At 32.7% G+C, this 19,177-nt stretch overlaps 1 protein-coding gene across 14 annotated transcripts in view; it reads right to left on the bottom strand.

The window, feature by feature from the left end:
* Positions 1–19,177, bottom strand: part of LOC126852508 (basement membrane-specific heparan sulfate proteoglycan core protein) — a 144,196-nt gene that overhangs the window by 100,612 nt on the left and 24,407 nt on the right. For all 14 annotated transcript variants that reach the window (XM_050597354.1, XM_050597353.1, XM_050597355.1 and 11 more), the window contains exons 2-4: positions 981–1,134; positions 657–820; positions 229–403 (exon numbers count right to left, since the gene is read on the bottom strand). In XM_050597354.1, the coding sequence (XP_050453311.1) occupies positions 229–403; positions 657–820; positions 981–1,134 (493 nt within the window). The remainder of the gene's footprint in view (positions 1–228; positions 404–656; positions 821–980; positions 1,135–19,177) is intronic.

The following is a 19,177-nucleotide window of genomic DNA, read 5'->3' as shown; positions in this document are numbered from 1 at the left end:
TAAATATTTTCTGATTCGATCGATCTGTTTTTGTATTGCGTTAAAGTAAATAGTACATTTTAAAATAAAACTGCCAATTTCTTGCTTCAATATTATGAGAATATTGAAATAATTTATTTTGGAAACTTTTTAATTTCCATATTATTAAAATATTATATATGTGTGCAATAAATCTTATTATTTTTTAATAGAGTTGAATCTATACAAAATTAAAAATAGAAAACTTACGTGCTTTTCCATCAACATTGTGATGTTGATTTATTATGTTTGGCCCCAATTCTTCTCTATCTTCGTTTGCGCTGCCTTCGAGCTCTCCTGAACCAGCCAAATCTTCGTCATCGGAATTTCCATACGTTATCGGTATTCTTTGACTTTCCGCAACATTGCTTATCTCATTATCATGCTAAAAAGTATAAAAATATTTTCATATAAAAGATATTTTCATGGAGATAAATAAATGTGAATTTGAAGAAAATCTAAAGCACAAACGTATATTTATATATATATATATATATAAATCTTGTTACAATATATAATACTATTATCGTGTTGTAGTAGCATTTTTATAATAATAAAAAATATTACACAATCTGATTAAGCATAATAAACAGATGAGATAATAAAAAGTAAAATATTTTTAAAAAGATTTTTCATACTTCGTCGTTTTCTTCGTCGTTGTTCTCGTCCTTTTCAAGAGTCAATCTTTCGATACCGATACTCGTTTCGGCACTTGGCGTTTCAGGATGATCGAGAGTATGATTTCTTTCATTTCCATCGAAGATGACCGAGTTGTCAAATGTTTGATCTTGATCTTGATTATCTTTTTGAAATAGAATTAAACAATTGAAAAATTAGAGTAATGTAAATGTTTTTTTCAACAATATATTTTAATGTGATAAAATATTTACAAAATAATACAACAATGCAAACTCAATTTTTTCTATTTATACTTTATTTATTTATTAAGAAAAAATTAATACCTGGCGGCGCTTGCGTTGTTGTCGACGGTGCGGAAAATAAATCGAAAAATCCTCTCTTTATTCTATGAAGAAGGGTTTCGTCCTGATGCGTTTCGATCATTGGCGCTTGAAGCGCGGGTTGTTTACCTTCCGGATCGAAAATCAAGTCATCGTCCTGAAAAAAACCAATCAAAATTGTAGATCTTGAATCTTTAAAAGAAACCGGTAAGCTTATTCTTATATTTATATATTATCATTCTCTCGATAACGGTTATAATATGTAAATATAATGTCTCAATTAATTTATCGTTTTATTGCTACAGAAGACAACCTCGTATTTTTTTTGTACCAGAATATCGCGCACGCTTCGCGCTCTCCATCTATATTATTTTTTATTTATTATTAACATTATTGCATATAATTTTTATACAGTTGTAAAATTGAAAATTTATATATTATGATCTATTAATTATAACATTAACATAAGCAATATCTTTATCAATATTATCATTGTGGAGATCGTATACTTTGACAGTTTGTATAGCTTGACAATTCAATGTCATATAATAGTTAAGAAATAATTTATATAAATAAATTCAATTCGATTAGATAAATTTTAAAACCGTTGGTATAATTTTTAATATTTATAAATGAATTAGAATACTTTGTATTACATAAAAAAAATATACATGAAAAATAAGAAATGTTTAGCTTCTTAATAATATTTAGACAATATTTGGACAATATTCACTTTAAGAATTTAATAACAACATATTAAAGTTTATAATTAAAAAATACATTTTACAAAGAGATTAAAAGTTGTTTAGTATATTGATCCATTGACACGTGCATATAATTCATTTTATAACAATAATTCATTAAATTTAAAATCTGATTTTTTTTTGCATTTTAAATAATTTCGAAAATATCGCCCGCATTCGTTACAATTTTTTCCGCTTTATGACAAATTCATAAGTCACTATCTCGTTGAACGCCCCGCCGAAAGCCGGATAACCATATGTGCCCGCACGCGCGCGAACAGCAGCGGCACGTACGTGTAAGAGATCCTCAAGCGTGTATATCGCCAAGTATCCTCACGTGTCCCTCATAAAGAACCAATTCTCACCTAAACACACGATATAAATTCAGGATCGTCGAGCCATTCTGCCGGCGCGTCGTGATTCCGTAAGAATCGCGCGACCGGCAAACTGCCCAGGATTCGAGTGCGGGTCAATGACGTTGCCTGTACGGGATGAAAATGGAGAACCGAACATATCATATAGCGAGGTATAAGCTAGAAAAGCCGACCGAAATAACGTATCGTTATGGATGAATATCTGACGAGTCCACAGGCTATGTATGGATCGTCCGATTATGCAAGCGCGTTTCTGTTAGTACATAAGTATGAATAATACACTGGATATGCCGTCCAAAAAAACTCTACATGGGCATATGACGTTTCTTATATACGAATAAAAAATATAAATGCATTCAGCAATGATCGATTAACGAGATAGTAAATTCCTTTTATAACAAAGTATAGTCTAATCAAATAAATTGAAGTTATTCTCTAAAATTAAATTTATAACAAAATTTGAAATTAAAATTAACGTCTAAAATTTTTAATTTCTCTCTACACGTATCTTTTCCTTCTTATAAATATATAAAATTTAATTAATTATTTATATATAATAATATTTAGGTATAATAAATTGATGTTAGTAAATCGAGATATATTAAAATAAGTTTTTAATTTACATAACTGTTAGCTACTTTTGATAGAACAATTTTCGCATGAAGAAACAAGATATGTCTCATTTTTTTAATGCGGCGTCTATGTGGCGTGTATACAAAGCGTGTGACGCTGTAACACGTGAGCGGAACTGGCGTGTCTTCTTTCACGAGCGCGACTTCGTGCACCGGTAATGAAGTTTAAATCGCGTTAGACGAGATGTATTATTACCGTGGTGCATTTACACGCCATGTCGGGCATCATTTAAAGATTCGCATGCAACATCCAACACACTCACACGCACTTACAAGAAAACCGTACTCTCTCATGCGTGCACGTGACGTCTAAATGTGAGTGCGAAACGGTGCATACGCGTTGCATAATTTTAAGCTCAGTTTTAACGAGGCTAACGACACGACGGTGCGTTTATTAATTCGCGTTCGAGACAATCTAAACATTCGCTGCAACGCGAAACAATCTTTTTTTTTCGATTAGAAACTCATCTCGTTAAAAAAAAGGATAATATAAAAATATAAAAGCACAGACTTCTATATATATACTAGATTATTAATAGCGATGTAAGAACAGATGAAGACAGAACAATCATTTATAATTGACAGAATATAACTTGTCAATCTATATTTATTTTTAAAGAGAAAGTTACAATATTAATATGAAAGTTTTGTATACATTTAATATAAAAGTAATATTAAATATTACAGTAATATTAAATTTAAATATTAAGTTTTCCCTTGAAAAATAAATATCGATTGATTATGCCTGATTATATTCTGCCCAATTGCAAATAGCTACCTGTCATATCACTGTTAGCAGTCTAGATATAGAAATCTATGTATAGAAGTCTAAAAGATATATATACATATCTCTTATACATATGTGTAAAAGATAGTAATTGCTCTTTTATCTCATTGTTAAAATAAGTGATTCTAAAATATTCATCTCTCAAGCCTTAACAGTCATAAGCAGATGTGCGATTCGAGAAAAATGCGACAACGCCCATCGTGCCTGTTGTTTCGAAATTGCGGAAGTCCGGACTTAACGGCTCGCAGATAAAACGCATTGCGAGAGACCATTTTAGATCGCGATAACGACCATGATGCGCGGCACATCCTGCCAGAAAACAGCCGGTACATTGTTCGCACATATAGTTTTATTACAGGCAATTTAATGAGATTCGGTCCGCATTTAAACTGCCCTTTAAACAATTACAGCATTGCCCGCATCATATCATTATCGACTAATAGTGAGTATATAGATTTTATAAATGGACCAAATTATCGAGTATCCTCGCCATGGATACTTTAATCAATTCAATAATAATCGATACAATATATATATAATAAAATGTAGTAAAATAAATATATAATCAGTATTCGCACAAAATTATTTCAATATATATTTAATAAAATATCATAGATATCACTGATTATTAAATTATTTTAAATAATTAGAAAGTTAATTTTTTCTAAATAACTACATATCATCCAGCAAATATTTAAACACATTAATGTTTCAAAGATGTCTATAAATAAATCCTCTCATATTTTAATATATTTTGCTATTGTAAATTTCAACATTAAAGCTAATAGATGTGCGAGGTTTTTGCGGCCGTAAAGCGTTAAACGAGAGGCTGCCAATAACGAGAGTATAAATCGGCCAACGAGGTCGAATGTCATAATAGAGATCTCTTCGGGAAAAATAAAGAATCTGACCAGGAGAAAAGCGCGCAGCATCGGTGCCCCCGAGACGCGGAACTTTGTTATTCCGGGCAAGTTTTACACGGGATTCTGCAGCTAAGTCCACTCTATGATCCTTTCACGGCAACTACGTGCTCATACTTCGACAAAACACCGCCCCTATAGTCCGAAATCCTTAAAATGCATGGGAAATACGTGTTGGCGCAGGTTAAGTAGCCCTAGGAAATTCGTCCTGCGTCGTGCAGGACGAAGAACTTCGAAGGGCTTTACGATGGCAAAGTTGCCGGAGACATGAGATGCACAATTAACATTCTAATATTCATTTTCTTTTTGTTCTCTCAACGCGTTCTACTTTGACGAATGATGCACGGATCAGAATGAATTCGAATTGTATTTCGTAATTACCCAAAAACTTTCGTTGCCATATGAGGTCACATCGAAGCGGAGTTCGCCCTGGAATATGCGGCGTGTCGATGACTATACAAGGTAATGCACAAGAGAAAAGAAAAATATAGTGGTAATGATATATGAATCTGAGAAATATTTAAATTTCCGAAAAGGCATTTCAATCCTATAGTTACATAATACTAAACGCTAAATATATAAAATAGCACATCTGTTAATATATACATAACATTTCTTATCCAATTTCCATCACCGAAATATTGCATAATGTGATGGTACAATGATAAGAATCGATAGCGCGTACGAATCTGACAATACTTTCACCGTTATAGATTTTTTTCTCATTGATGCAATTCCAAACCGTGTGTTAACGAATCATCGTATGTAGGCTATCTTCGTTTGTTCACATGCTGACGTGCGTGTGAGATAACAGATGTATATCTCTTACACAGTACTTTCAACTGGCTTCAGTCAAAACACTTTTTTACATAATCGCACCGATAACAGAAGCGGTATATTTAAAGAATGAGATACTTACGATTTTTTTTTAATGGAATCAAATGAGAAAATTGATGCAAATCGAATATATTAAGAGAATTGAATAAATTTCGACTAAGATTTCTCTAAGAAGAAATCTGTAAAATAATCGGTATAATATTAAATGATAAAAAAAAGGAAAATAACTTCAAAAAAGTAGAAGAACAAAAAAGAAACACAAGATAAGTGACGGCCTGTTACAAAAATTTTTTTTTATACGAGTCAAATTTATATAATAATAAATTTTGAAAGTAGCCTCAGATTTTTTCTTTCTACTTTATATAATTGTAGATTGATAAAATTTGACATTTCTTCGCAGTGCATTATTTTTATTATTTCGTTAATTATGTAACTACTGTTGTGCCAAAGAATGAGAGCATCGCATTATATATTTTCGTATATAGTTTCGTATTAATACTGATAATGTTTTTGCAATCAAAATACTTGCAATCTACAGGTCAAAGCGTACAGTAGATAATCAGCAATCTATAAGAGTTTAGTAAATTTTTAGCACATAAAAATTAAAGACAAACCAATATAAAATAATAATTTAAAAAATTATTACAAGCATAAAAAGATTCTATTTTTTTTTCATATATATATATATATATATATATATATATATATATATATATATATGAATCAAATACATTCATTTATTATAAATGCTATAATTTTTAATTTTAATTATAATATCATACAATATAATGAAATACAGAGTAAAAGTGTGATATATGTGATGTGTATAATTTGATTCTACATTTTATTTTATTCTTATAGCAGTTGTTTTTAATGAATTAAGTCGCAAAAAAATTGTAAAATTTTTATAATGCTTTTATAAAACTTTTTATAATGCAATAATATTTTTAGTAGATTATATATAGCGAAATTTCCCAATAATATCGAGCTCTATATAAGAATATTTTATCTTATGACAGATAAGTACAATTATTAAATAATAGTTATTAATATCTCACTAACATACTGTGCGTATATGTACATATACATGTATATATGACATACACACACACACACACACACACACACATATATATATATATATATATATATATATATATATATATATATGACGCTGTTTGCAATGTAGTGATGGAACATAATGTATTAGTTATTATTAATGTGACTAATATCAAACTATCTATTCATCAATTGACTTTACTAAACTGACTGTTGAAATCACAATGTCTGTATAGAACAGCTTTGTGTGATTTAGTAGCGACGAAGGCTGCGTCCTGAGAAGAAAAAAAGTGCTCAAAGGTCAAGATCCAGCACGTACGAGGCAGGTCGGAACGAAGAAATCCCTCCAATTTAAGAGACTTCTCCGAGGCTTCGACTTAACGAATATATACGTCCAGCCTTTCGCGTCCTCCAGGACGTGCAAAAGAGAAAAGCGATATGACACAGGAAGAACAAAGTCGATAAGAAGAAGAGAAGAGGTGATAGCGAACGGAAGAGAGAAGGACGAAGAAAAGGGGAGTGAGATGTGATGGCCGATCTTTGTCTTAAGCCATGCTATATTAATGCGAAGAACATGTTACATGGAGTGGAATAAAGGGGTGGCGGGAGAGAGGGGGAGGAAAAAGGGTGGCATCGTGGCGCGAAAAAGAAGAGCGGCATCGTGCAGAATACTAAGGAGAGTCACACACGCTCGTCGAATCTGTGTCCAGGATGAAAGGACAGAGGGGGATGGCCTAGTCATTTAACCTCGCCTTTGCATTTTAACAGCTTCTCACCGCAGGAACAAGTCCTTCCACTCGAAAGAGACCGAGCCTGACGATCGGTTATATAATGTATCAATAAATAATTATATAATAATTGGAAATGAACAAGAATTGTCATGTTTTATTACTAATTTTGTTAAAAGTAAAGCAAATTATAATAAAAAAAACAATTTTTTCTACTATAAAAAGCCATTTTCCAAGCGTAGCGCAAACACGCATAAAAAAATAAAACAATTCATAAAAAGCCTTTTAATCAAATACAGATCGACATTTTGATATTGTATATTACACGTACAGGAATAAAAGAATTAAAAATCGTGTATACTAGTAGATGTTTATAAATAACGCACGCGCGTTCTTAATTCCCAACATCGGTAAGCGGATCCACCGGAGAGTTTGTGGGACCACCCAAGCAAGGGTGATCTTATATGAACCTTCATATCCTCACGTTTCAGAAGACAACGCGTTCAAATAATTCCGGCTCGACCAAATATCCCAATCCTCTCTCGGCCATGGTCGCGAAATTGCGGAAATCGTCCGATTTTCCGAGAAGAATGCGACGTCGATTCTTTCACAACGACCGACAAACCCGCGGGCTGCGATCTGTCACTCGCACGTCAATCCCTCGACACTGGGAAAAGCGCATTAACCAGTTTTGGGAAGTTTTCAGTCTCATCGAGTTCAACTCTATTGCGAGGAAGATCTTGAATAACGAGAATTAATTTTTCCCTGCAATTACAACGAGAACTGTCTCTTTCTATTATTAATTCTTAATAAATGTTGTTAAATTCCGACATATTGCAACATGGATAATTGTGAAATGTCTATGGAAAAAAAAAACGATATAATGTTTATATAAATAATAAATAATAATATTATTGCCATATAACGATCTTAATTTTTTTCTCTTCTCTGTATTTGATATTTTTTGAATCCATAAGCATAATTTTAAATTCTCCCTTTTTAATTTTGTCAATTTTAATGATAAATGTGAAGAAAATACGCAATTACATTTATCAGATGTATATAGATCAGAGTGTGTTTGTTAACGCTAATTTACTTAAAAATTCATCTTAAAAAGTATATCTTATTCAAAAGTTTGCTGCCAAAATTATTCGATAAAAGCATTAAAAACGATCAAGACGTTGTCAAAATAAGATTTTAAAACATCAGATTTTCTCAATTATGTCATCGTTATTATATATAAATAGATTCATCGCGCGATATCTCAAATACCGTATCGTTTATTCTTTAATGGCATTTATCGATTTCTTCTAGCCATACATATACACATGCATATGATGGATTGGTTAAATTATTCTTTTTATAACTAATAACGCGGCACATGTTAAATTAATCGTTCATATTATTCATTTATGATATTAAAACGACACTTTTGTGACATTTAAACGATAAATTTTAAAAAATTCTCACTATTAAAAATTAATTGCGTGGCTAAATCGCACAATCTGTCTATCATTATTTTTATAAATTTGTATTATTAAATAAAATTTTTTTTTAATCGATAATTATATCGTTATATATTTTTGTACAAAGACAAACACAGTCGTATTAATACATGAAAATCAAAAATTTTTACTAATCGATCGATATTTGCCATTTTTCATCTCTTGTCTCTTAAGCGGTGCTTGCCCGTTTTTTCTGCAGCTTGTCACGGATGAAACCCGAAGCGACCCGAGTGACGCAGGTTCAACAAATTACGAAACTTCACTAACCACTTACCACCCCAATGAGAACGTTCTCATGTGTCGTTTGTTACGATCTACCGCGTACCCGTTTCGCTGTAAAAGTAATACGTTAAGCGTCATTTCGACCACTCGCGAGGGGTGTAAATTGCACAAATACCTCCGATTGTATTTACGAAGATTTGTTTCTCAAGATTTAACTTTCGATTGCTACCTTTCTCGATTAACTTTTGATAGTAAGTCCTATTATATAGGTTTAGAGATGCTATTTATATTTTCTCAGTAAAATTTTATATCTTGTACACATTCTTAATGATATTTTTAAATATTACAAAAATTTCGTTTCCCATATTTTTATTATTAAATATAACTTGAATATTTATTGAATGCCAGCTTGTAGCATTTAAATACTTATATATTAAATTAATCGAATAATTTCTTTAATTATTAAATATGATTTGCTTATAAATTCAAATAATAATATTTATTCAGTGTTTTAAAATTGATTTGGAAAAGTAAAGAGAACTAGAGACTATGTTTTATAAAATTTATAATGAATTACTGAAAATGAAGGATTATAGATGTTCTGTGAATTCAACAAAAATATATAATAAATAATAATACTCTTCTTTATTCTGAATAGTTAAATAAATTTGGAATAGAATTTTAATTTAAAGCTCAAAGTCCACGTGGTAAAATATCAAACTTAAAAGATTGTGGAAATATAATGATCTTATATTTTCCTTGAGAAAAAGTTGATGTCAAGTCTCAAGAAAGAATGCCAGACATATATTTATGCGTCAAAATTTCGGGACGTTCTGTATACATATATGATGTATCGGCTAAAATAAGTATCCACGTCCATCCTATAACAACGAATGAGACTGATTATAAAGTGAGGTGAAAGGCAAGAGCTCTTAATGAATACTCACGAATCTCGTGAGAAATCAATCGGTGCCAGTCGTCCGCTGATCATTGAGCTGCTCTCGCTTCAATTAGCTTACGTAACGGATCCCACGTTTTTGTTTGCTCTAGCCAGCCTCTGAGGATAGTTATTCCGACGGTCATTAACTCTATTAAGTCGTTAAACCGTGATGCACCGACCGAGCATATTCATCGCACGTGTTCTCATCGTATTTGCGGCCGCGAGATGCCCAGCGGCAATTGTGCTCGCTTTACATTTATCTTGGCAGGCCTTGAAGATGCGCGATAACCGCCAAGTAATTTCGCAAGTCTTCGTGCTTGCTTTATAATCTTAGTAGAAACAAAATATTCGATTTTTATGAAGATGTTATAAGCTTTTTCACATAACTACTGTGATATAAATTAGAGATGTTTATCAATTAATTGACCAATTAATATTATCTCTTTCTGTAATATTTAATCATCATTGTAACGCCGTTTCAGTACGTCAAAATTCTCAGTATTAATAATACACATATACTTTTGCGCAAACGATTATCAAATGTGAGTTCTATCATATAACTTACGAAAGAAGTTATGCGAATAAATTTCACAATTCCTAATATTAATCATTCACAAAACGAATAATTGATGTATTTAATTACAGTGCGACAATAGCAGATTTTTGAAATGCAATATTTATATTACAATTAGCTCAACTAAATTAAAATTTTTGAAATAATTACTAAATTAAGTTTGTCTCTCGTCTACTTTAATCCATAATTTTGTTAAATTTCTGATATAATGTATTACTATAATAATGTTACTCATTTATATTTTCTATTAGTAGTTAGATATTATTTTATTAAGACGAATACACTTCGAAGCAAAAATATAGTGGCAAAAATTCCTTATATTTCCAAACCCCGTACACGGCACGCACGAATGGCTCTATTGAGATATCCATTCAACGATTCCCGCTGCAACGATACGGATTTCGTTAAATAATGTTTCATCCTGTGTATATGTGCGAGATCGCCGCGAAGGTATACATCGACGAGCAATTCGTCGACCTAATCGATGGTGCCGCCCGAAGCATGAACAATTGTATCGGCGATGTGTGTTTTGACGGGCGTTCATATATGCTTTCAGTGAAAATAATGTCTGAAGCGTTTCGCGATCTCACATCCGCCTCTCGCGCGCGGGCAAATGTGCCATAAGGAGTGAGCGGCTAAACTTCCGCAAACATTCGAAAAATGAATATCAGGCGATCGAGAGGTCGCAAAAGCGCAGAAGAGGTTTTCGATGTAGTTTATAATATTTTAAAATATATTTTGCCGTTGTTTATATAGTCTAGTTAGTTTTCTCCTGCGCTCTATTTGTCCCCAAAAAATTACTTTGTAATCATATAAATCGTCAGGTCACGAATAAATATCGTTCCTCAGATAAGAGATTTAATTGATAAGGTTATTATAATTAAATTTTTTTTATTTGACTGTGTATGTGTGTAAAATAAGGTAAAAAAGGATCCATAAAAAAATTAGGATTATTAAGATTTTTTTATAATTAAGATTCAATATACAGGTTTAATATCATAAAACAAAAAATTTCGTATATTCTCTTGTTGTTATTTAAAAAATTAAACTTTAGAATTTTAATTCTGTGACAAAAATGAATTTTTTGTGTTATGATATTATTTTCTTTTCTAAATGCGTAATATAAAAAATATTTTTAAAAAAACCAAGCGTATATTTAAAAAGTAGATTGATAAGAATAAGAAAATAAAATAAGAAAATTTTAAATATATATAATTAATAGACACAAGAAAACATTTCATAGAGCAAAAAAGTTTTTAGGATATATTTCTCACAATAACAATTCTAAAATCTATAGACAAAGATCTATTGATATCCGATTGATCTATATCTCATCAAAGATAGATCACACCTGCTAAAACAGATGTAGAATGAATCGCGAAATTTTCGGGTTGAATACACAGACGCGTACATACAAGAGGAGCACTGTTCCCCGTGAGAACTGGTATTCGTACATCGCCCTGGATAGAGGCCGTGTGGCCGCTTTGTTTGGCAAAAGCAAACAGTTCCCCGAGGAGCCCATTTCCGGGCGCGCGGATCGAGAATAGATCAACGGGAGAACTGGACCGGCGCGTCGCGAGAGAAGTTTAGAAGTAGCCTTCGCGCGTCACGTCGGTCAGTCACTTTGATCCTCCGATTGGCAGGTTGTTTGCTTTTTTTTTTTTTCACATAATTCGAGACAATCACATCAAGACTAAGTTGTAACTTAGACTAAATGTCAACCGACGATTTTTTCAATTGATTTGGCAACGAGAGCATATTGTCCGACCAATATATGTATGACGCTGTTACACAAATATCTCTTTATACTTGCAGAAAATCTGCAAGTAATTCTATCCCGTGAAGAATTTATGCTTGTTTATACGATAAATATATATGCAGCGATATTTTATCGTTGAAGCGTATTGTACGGCCAGATTCGTCGTGCTAACAATAAACGTCCGTAGCCACGCGAAGAATGACAAGACCCGCAGACTTAAACCGCATACTATTTTACATCACAATCTCGGCGTCAACCGCGTCTCAATCTCGTCTCGGTTACCTCACCGACTTTTCGCAACGGATATGTCGCGGAGCGCCGCGATTGTGCCCGGCCACATTTTTGGCGGAATCGTATAGATTATGCGAGATATATATTCGCCTCTGCTTAATTTCCGTTCGCGCTTGCCGCAGATGTTTGTTTTTACGTTACCACGTAACTAACCGCACGATTACAACATTTAATTCAAATGAAATCTATCGCATTCCGTAAACTTGCTATGCAGCAAAAATAAGCCGAGTAAATGAATTACGTACATAAAACATATATATATATATATATATATATATATATATATATATATATATATAACGATTGGCACGAAGAATGTAAAGAGACTAAAACACTAATAAGGACTGAGGTACTAAATTAGAAAAATAAAATATACGATTAGAAAAAGATGATAGGGAAATGATACATCGTGACGTAAAAAATGCATATTTAATAGTAAATTAAATTTTGACAAAAATTCTTTTTTTGTTTCCATGCAATAATGCATATACATCTTCGAACGAGAGTGCGCTTAAATTTCCTTAAGATCGGAAAATTATATATTCGAGTTCAGCTTCGAAATGAGTAACCGGCCAACAATTATCGTATGTAATTCAATCATCTCGTGTAAGTATCGACTTAATACCAGTAGAACACGTATGCGCGTGAATGTAGTAGCGGAAATTAATGAGCTGGAACTCGATATTACCGTGCATTTTGCTCGTTGCAAGTCGTGCAGAAAATTGTTCAGGATATCCAGAATATAAATCTTCAACAACTATGAATATTAATAAGTTGTGATGGTAATTAATTAGAATTTATCAAAGATAAAAAAAGAATTGATACTTTGATAGAATTTATTTACTTTTTCAGCAAAATTAAAATCATTATGATTATATGTGAAAATACGACGTTTAAATGACATACGTCATGATATTAATTGATAAAATTATAGAAAATTTTGACATTTGCCATAAATCTATTATAAGTTTATCAAATTAGAGGATACCATTGTACAATTATGAATGCGTAAGCAGTAAGCAGATCTCTCAGACACTATATTTACAAAATTGTTCAAAATTTGATCTAAATTTATGCCGAGCCACCCAAGAGCTATCGATAAAAAATTAAGCGGATGTCGCGAAATAGATCTACAATGGTAGAAAGTGGGTCATCCGGCATCAAAGAAATTATTGAAATGCTTTATGATCGATTGTACTATACGAGATTAGCTCAAATATAAAGATATTGAAGTAAAACATAAAAATTTGTTACATCCACGTTATTATATGAAAAATTTTATCACATTTAATATAGATTTCCCAAGTTAATGTTTAAACTTTACAAGTAACTAGTTTTATCTAGTAGTTTCACACATCACGAAATAATATCTCAGTCGCATTATGATAATTAGAATGAATGTCAAGGCATTTCCACTTTGTGATGATGAGAATGTATGTATCATTGATGAAACTGACCTTTGCATTAATTATCATCACCTCGCATGGCGTATTATATCATTAGAACGGAATTTAAGCAATTATGCTATTTCGATTCATAAGCATATATATATATCTTAACGTATGTAGGTGTCAAAGTATGCTAAAAATTACAACAGCTGATCTTGAAATTGACACAATGAATGATCTATTCATAAACTGTAATTACATATTTATTAAATATATATATATATAATTAAAAGAAATACATAAGCATAAACATTATATCGAGCAAAATGACATTTGAGAAAAACACATTTTTATATTATTTAATAAATATGTTCAAAATAATGATAAAAAATGATAAATTTTTACATAAATATATTTTCCGAAGATTAGATCGCAGATTATCAGTAAAAGTGATTATCATCGCTATGTTTCAGTGGCTTTGTCTCGAGTCAACTTTAAACCGGAAATCTCGTAACAATATGCAGACGTTTCCGCGGGGTGATGTACAAAGAAATCCGTCGATCTTTTCACACAAAGCGACAAATATCTACGTCTTTTTCCTCCCTCGATGAAGTAAACAGCCGCGGAAAAAGAAAGATGAATGTAGGCTGGTAAGGATGTATGGCGAGTGCTCTCTCGACCACCCTCGCTGCCATCCTCATCACCACTTCGCACCTCCTTGCAAAGAGAACCGTGGCTTACCCCAAAACTGCTCTAATAGTCCATTGTCTAACATCCGACAAATTCTCAACCGACCTTTCGTTGTCGCGGCTTTATTTCACAGCTTCGTGAGAACGAGAACGAGAGTTTCGACCTTTCCTATAGTGAGTTTGAAGCTGTATTGAACGGAATATCATTCCGTTCGATTTAGCAAAGTTAGATCATCGTTTAAATTCAATTTTATGTAAATGAATCGTTTTATGAATCACAATCAAAATTGAAGTCAACCGGGTTAATAAGTAATGTAAATGAACGTATTACAAATTGTAGAAAAATCACAATTGTCAGAAATTCGATACATTTCTATCGTAATTTTTAAATTGTTTGCAATAACAAAAGTGTACGACAACTCTTGACAGTTTTTAAAACCAACGTATCCAAATGGCAAAATTTATATTCGCATCTATTTGAAAACGTATAATTGAAATACAACGATGTCCCAAAATTCGGCCGTGCCACGTAGCGATGTCTCAATGATAGTGAAAGCATGCCGAGAGACGTGAGTCATCACTCACAAATATACTCTGAAGGAAAGGATAAATTTGTTTGATTCCTGTTTTATTTTGTATATCGATATCAAAATTAAATCATATATTTTATCAAGTACTTTGACCTAAATGTTTAGATAATTTCTGAAGAATTTAAATCAATATTTATTCATCAAAAACATATTCTTTTTTTGCCGTTCGAAAAAGATTTCTTAAAATATGTTGAACAAAGATATTTAATCATGCAGACCGACGATTTTAGTATTTTTCACGAAATATCAATCTAATGGCATCGCTAAAAAAAAAAGGAAAGCAAAATTGTCAAACGGTCATTCTACAAAAATATCGTAATATCAATTATTTACATTTTATATCGAGAGATCGTAAGATATAAATAAATCTCCGTCATTTTTTCTGTATTTCTGATATATCTTTCATTCGTTTTTAGCCGCATACAACTAGCGCGTCGCTATAGAAAGTAAAGGGCCGTTACGGCAGTTAAAAGAGGAAAGGAGACCTACCAGGAAAGGAGAAAAAGACCGCGTGATTCAGACGCGCGATGTTGCATCGAGGCTAAATGATCGTCGTTCCGACTTTGCACATGAAAAAAAATACACAAACGTGCAATGTAAAATGTGCGTCCAATATACATATTCTTCCTTTCGACGTTCTTTTCACGGCGATTTTATCTCTAGACACGAAATCGAATCCCGGATTTGCCGAAATATTCTAGACTCGGGCATGAGCGATTGTTACATATTCGCGAATCGGTTTAAATAATCGTTACATCGGAACAGCAGATTTCGTGTATCGATCTTGGAATCAAATACTATTTCGTACAACCCTATAATGCGGCAACTCATCTGACATTAGCGCGCGCTCTGCAGACGAAGCTAATATACCGAAGAGTATCGAGTATCGAGTTTCCAATTAAGCGCCAATTATTCTAGCATTTTCAGCGCAACACTTTAGCCTCCGGATCATTACCGAACCCATCGGCAATTGATTATGAAGAACATGCACGAGGATACGCGCGCCGCAAAGACCGATCTCCATACCAAGACTAATCTCATAGTAATTTGTGAAGGAATAAGGTCGATTAAAATTTCAGAAATATAATTTTTTCCAGATACGATTATAAGATTATACTATCAAATAATAATAAATAAGTTTTATCGAATCTCTTTTTCTTATATGATTATATTTAAAACTAACAAAATATGATAAAGTAACTGTATATTGAAGTGCATTTTTCAATATAATTAATTTTTAACATTTTTAGTAATAAAAATTAATAGAAATTAATAGAAATGTTAAAAATTAAAAATATGATAAGATAACTGTAGATTAAAAATTCATTTTTTAATGTAATTAATTTTTAATATTTCTATTTATTCCTATTAATTTCTAAATTATAATTTTGTCTTTAAACGCGATAGTATCAACTCGAAAGAAATAGAAAACTATTTTAATAATTATGAATCATATTTGCGCTCGTTTGTTTCATGAAAAACAAGAGGTCTGATATTTTGAACACGAGGTGCTTACTCTGGCTCGGTTACTCCGATAATATTTCGGCATTTTATGATCGTGCTTATGTACAGTGTTGGTTGTTTGCGTCTTACGTCATCGTGCGGCATGACATCATTGATTCAGCGACACTGTTTCGATAATAGAATATTCAACAATCTTTCAATAGATTAATTGTGATAAATCGAGAAAGATATACGAATCTAATTTTAGAAATTAAAATTCTCGATATTAACGTTAAATCAAACAAATATATAAATTATAAAAAATATAATTTATTTAAATACGTTTTAAAAAATTTTCAAAAAAATTAAGCAAATAAAATTGATATCTTGTAAAAGAAATCTGTCTAGTTCCGAGCCTTTGCATGTATTTTATTTGCGTATCGCGTAACGCATCACTTCGCGGCGATGTTAATTGCTTAGACCGATAATTTATTCACACGTCCGTTAGAAATCCCATATAAACTTACAAAGCCGACTAAAAGTTTCGTCCCTTCCTCCCACGAATCAACATGCCAAGCCTTTTCACTTTCTCCATCGAGCTAGAGAAGAACAAACGATCCGTTCCCCGGTGATCTCGCTGGGTTAAGAGTAAAACGGTGTTTTTTCGAGTCGAGCCGCGAGAGTCCGCGGTCACGGTGAAAAGAGCCGCGGGCAAAAAAGGCAAACAGAGGTCGCATGACATAACGTGTCCGAGAAGTCGTCGCGGCGCGTGCCTAAAATCGGCCGACTTTCCTTTCCCGTCATTTCTTGACACGAAAGAAACGAATGCTTGGCTGATCCGGTCTATCGTTCTCAAAGTCAAGAACGAGAAGCACGCTCTCGTCTGCGGCCATACGGTTCGTTACGTCTTATCGGTGACGCGTGTTTCGCGCGCATGTGGTAAAATCCTCTCTGATCAAAGAAAGCAACGAGAACTTACCGCAAAACCGATAGGGGAAACCGCTATACGTTAATGACGGAAAGAAGGGATCGGGAAGGTTATTCGAAATACTCTGCAAGCGATTACGAGAATCGTTATATATAGTTACACGATCTATTCGATCTATAAGATATCCTTTAACGGATAAAAATAGAGAAAATAGTTTATCTGGCTCACTTTTCGGATTTTTTCTCGATTCGTTTTCGATAAATTGTAAAATATTTGCAAACGCGGAACAGGAAAGTCTTTTTTAGCCGATTATGAAATTTTTTGACTAAGAGAGAAAAGTTTGCTTTATTTAAATACATCCTCAATTCATTCTCGCGTTGGACCATTTCTTAAACAAGCCAAGCTGTAGACATAATATGACCGTCTGTATTTTATATAGAACATGATTCACTCACTTTCTATAACAACATGAGCAGACTAATAGTTATTATCGAACAAATAAAACATCAATAAATTTGGAAATATGATACGCAATAATACAGACAAGTGTGTTAAATGCTTTAAACAAGCGAGATGCGAGGTGACGCGATTTCATGTGTAGGCAATGATGAATTTAAATTAATAGCGAGTATATTCGCGTAATGCCAGGGTCACGCGTGGTCGTTTCCTCGTATCATTATCGCGTACATCCGCTTCAGATCGCGTTGAAATCGCCCGCATTAGAGTAAAATTGAATCTCCTCTAATGTATTTTGTCTAAGCACTCATTCATTAATCATCTTCAATCATTAATCTTCTTTGATCGTGGAATGTCTTTATCTGATTGATATTTGCAAAAGCGAGAAGATTAGATTCGATGAATCGGATCGCAATGCACGAGGCGACGTCGCGCAAATAAATTGTCTTCTCGTCAACATTAGATTTGATTTTATCTTATAATCATATTGCTTACATGCAAAAACTTTTTATAAAATATCGGTTTTCAAATATAGCTTATTTATATTGCAGTGCTTCTTTTCTTTGCTATCTTTCACACGTTATCGAATGACATACTAATAGACATTATTGTACCTCGCACAGATATCAACATTCCGCGTGTCATTGAGTTTCTGTAAATCACATGGTGAATGGTAAATTTATCTGCCAACGTCCGTGTCAGACAAGATATTTTTAATATAGAAAAAAAAAATCACAGCTTCGTTTCGTAGTCCACGTGTGAGTAAAATGCTTGCCATTTATAGGCACGGTCCTTGCGCGTCAATATTGCGTTAACTATTATCCACATAAAAGGTTAAAAATTCCAATGTGGTCTTTGAGAAATCATCGCCAAATATATGATGATTATTCTTAGAACTCTACACTCTCAATATAATAGTGGTTTGATCTTGTATTGAGATTCTTCGCATTTGTATAGCTGAATGATAAAGGACATAATGACAAGTTTTACGCTTTACATTTGCATGTTTCTAGTTCGGTCAAGTAGGCTCAATTCTCTTTATGAAGTGCCATATACAAGTGGCACTAAAATGATATAGCAAACTATAAAGCTCTCTGGCGACATTTCTTTCTCTCTCTCTCTTTCTCTTAATTTCAGCAACTACAACGCGACCTACTTGAAACTTAAAGCGAACGCGCTGCGTATTATTGTGCGTATGATCACGAAGCGAAAATGAAGTTTCTATCGAGTGTGATATTGCTACTTAAAACTCATTAGTATTTTTTGCAATCCCGATAAATGCGTCCTTATATAGTGCAAAAATCATCGTAATCAACTTCTTCGCGATGTTTCTAT

This window comes from Cataglyphis hispanica, chromosome 10 (genome assembly GCF_021464435.1).
Source record: "Cataglyphis hispanica isolate Lineage 1 chromosome 10, ULB_Chis1_1.0, whole genome shotgun sequence".
Classification (NCBI taxonomy): domain Eukaryota; kingdom Metazoa; phylum Arthropoda; class Insecta; order Hymenoptera; family Formicidae; genus Cataglyphis; species Cataglyphis hispanica.
The sequence above is the reverse complement of the archived record's forward strand: the minus strand, read 5'-3'. Positions and strand labels throughout refer to the sequence as shown.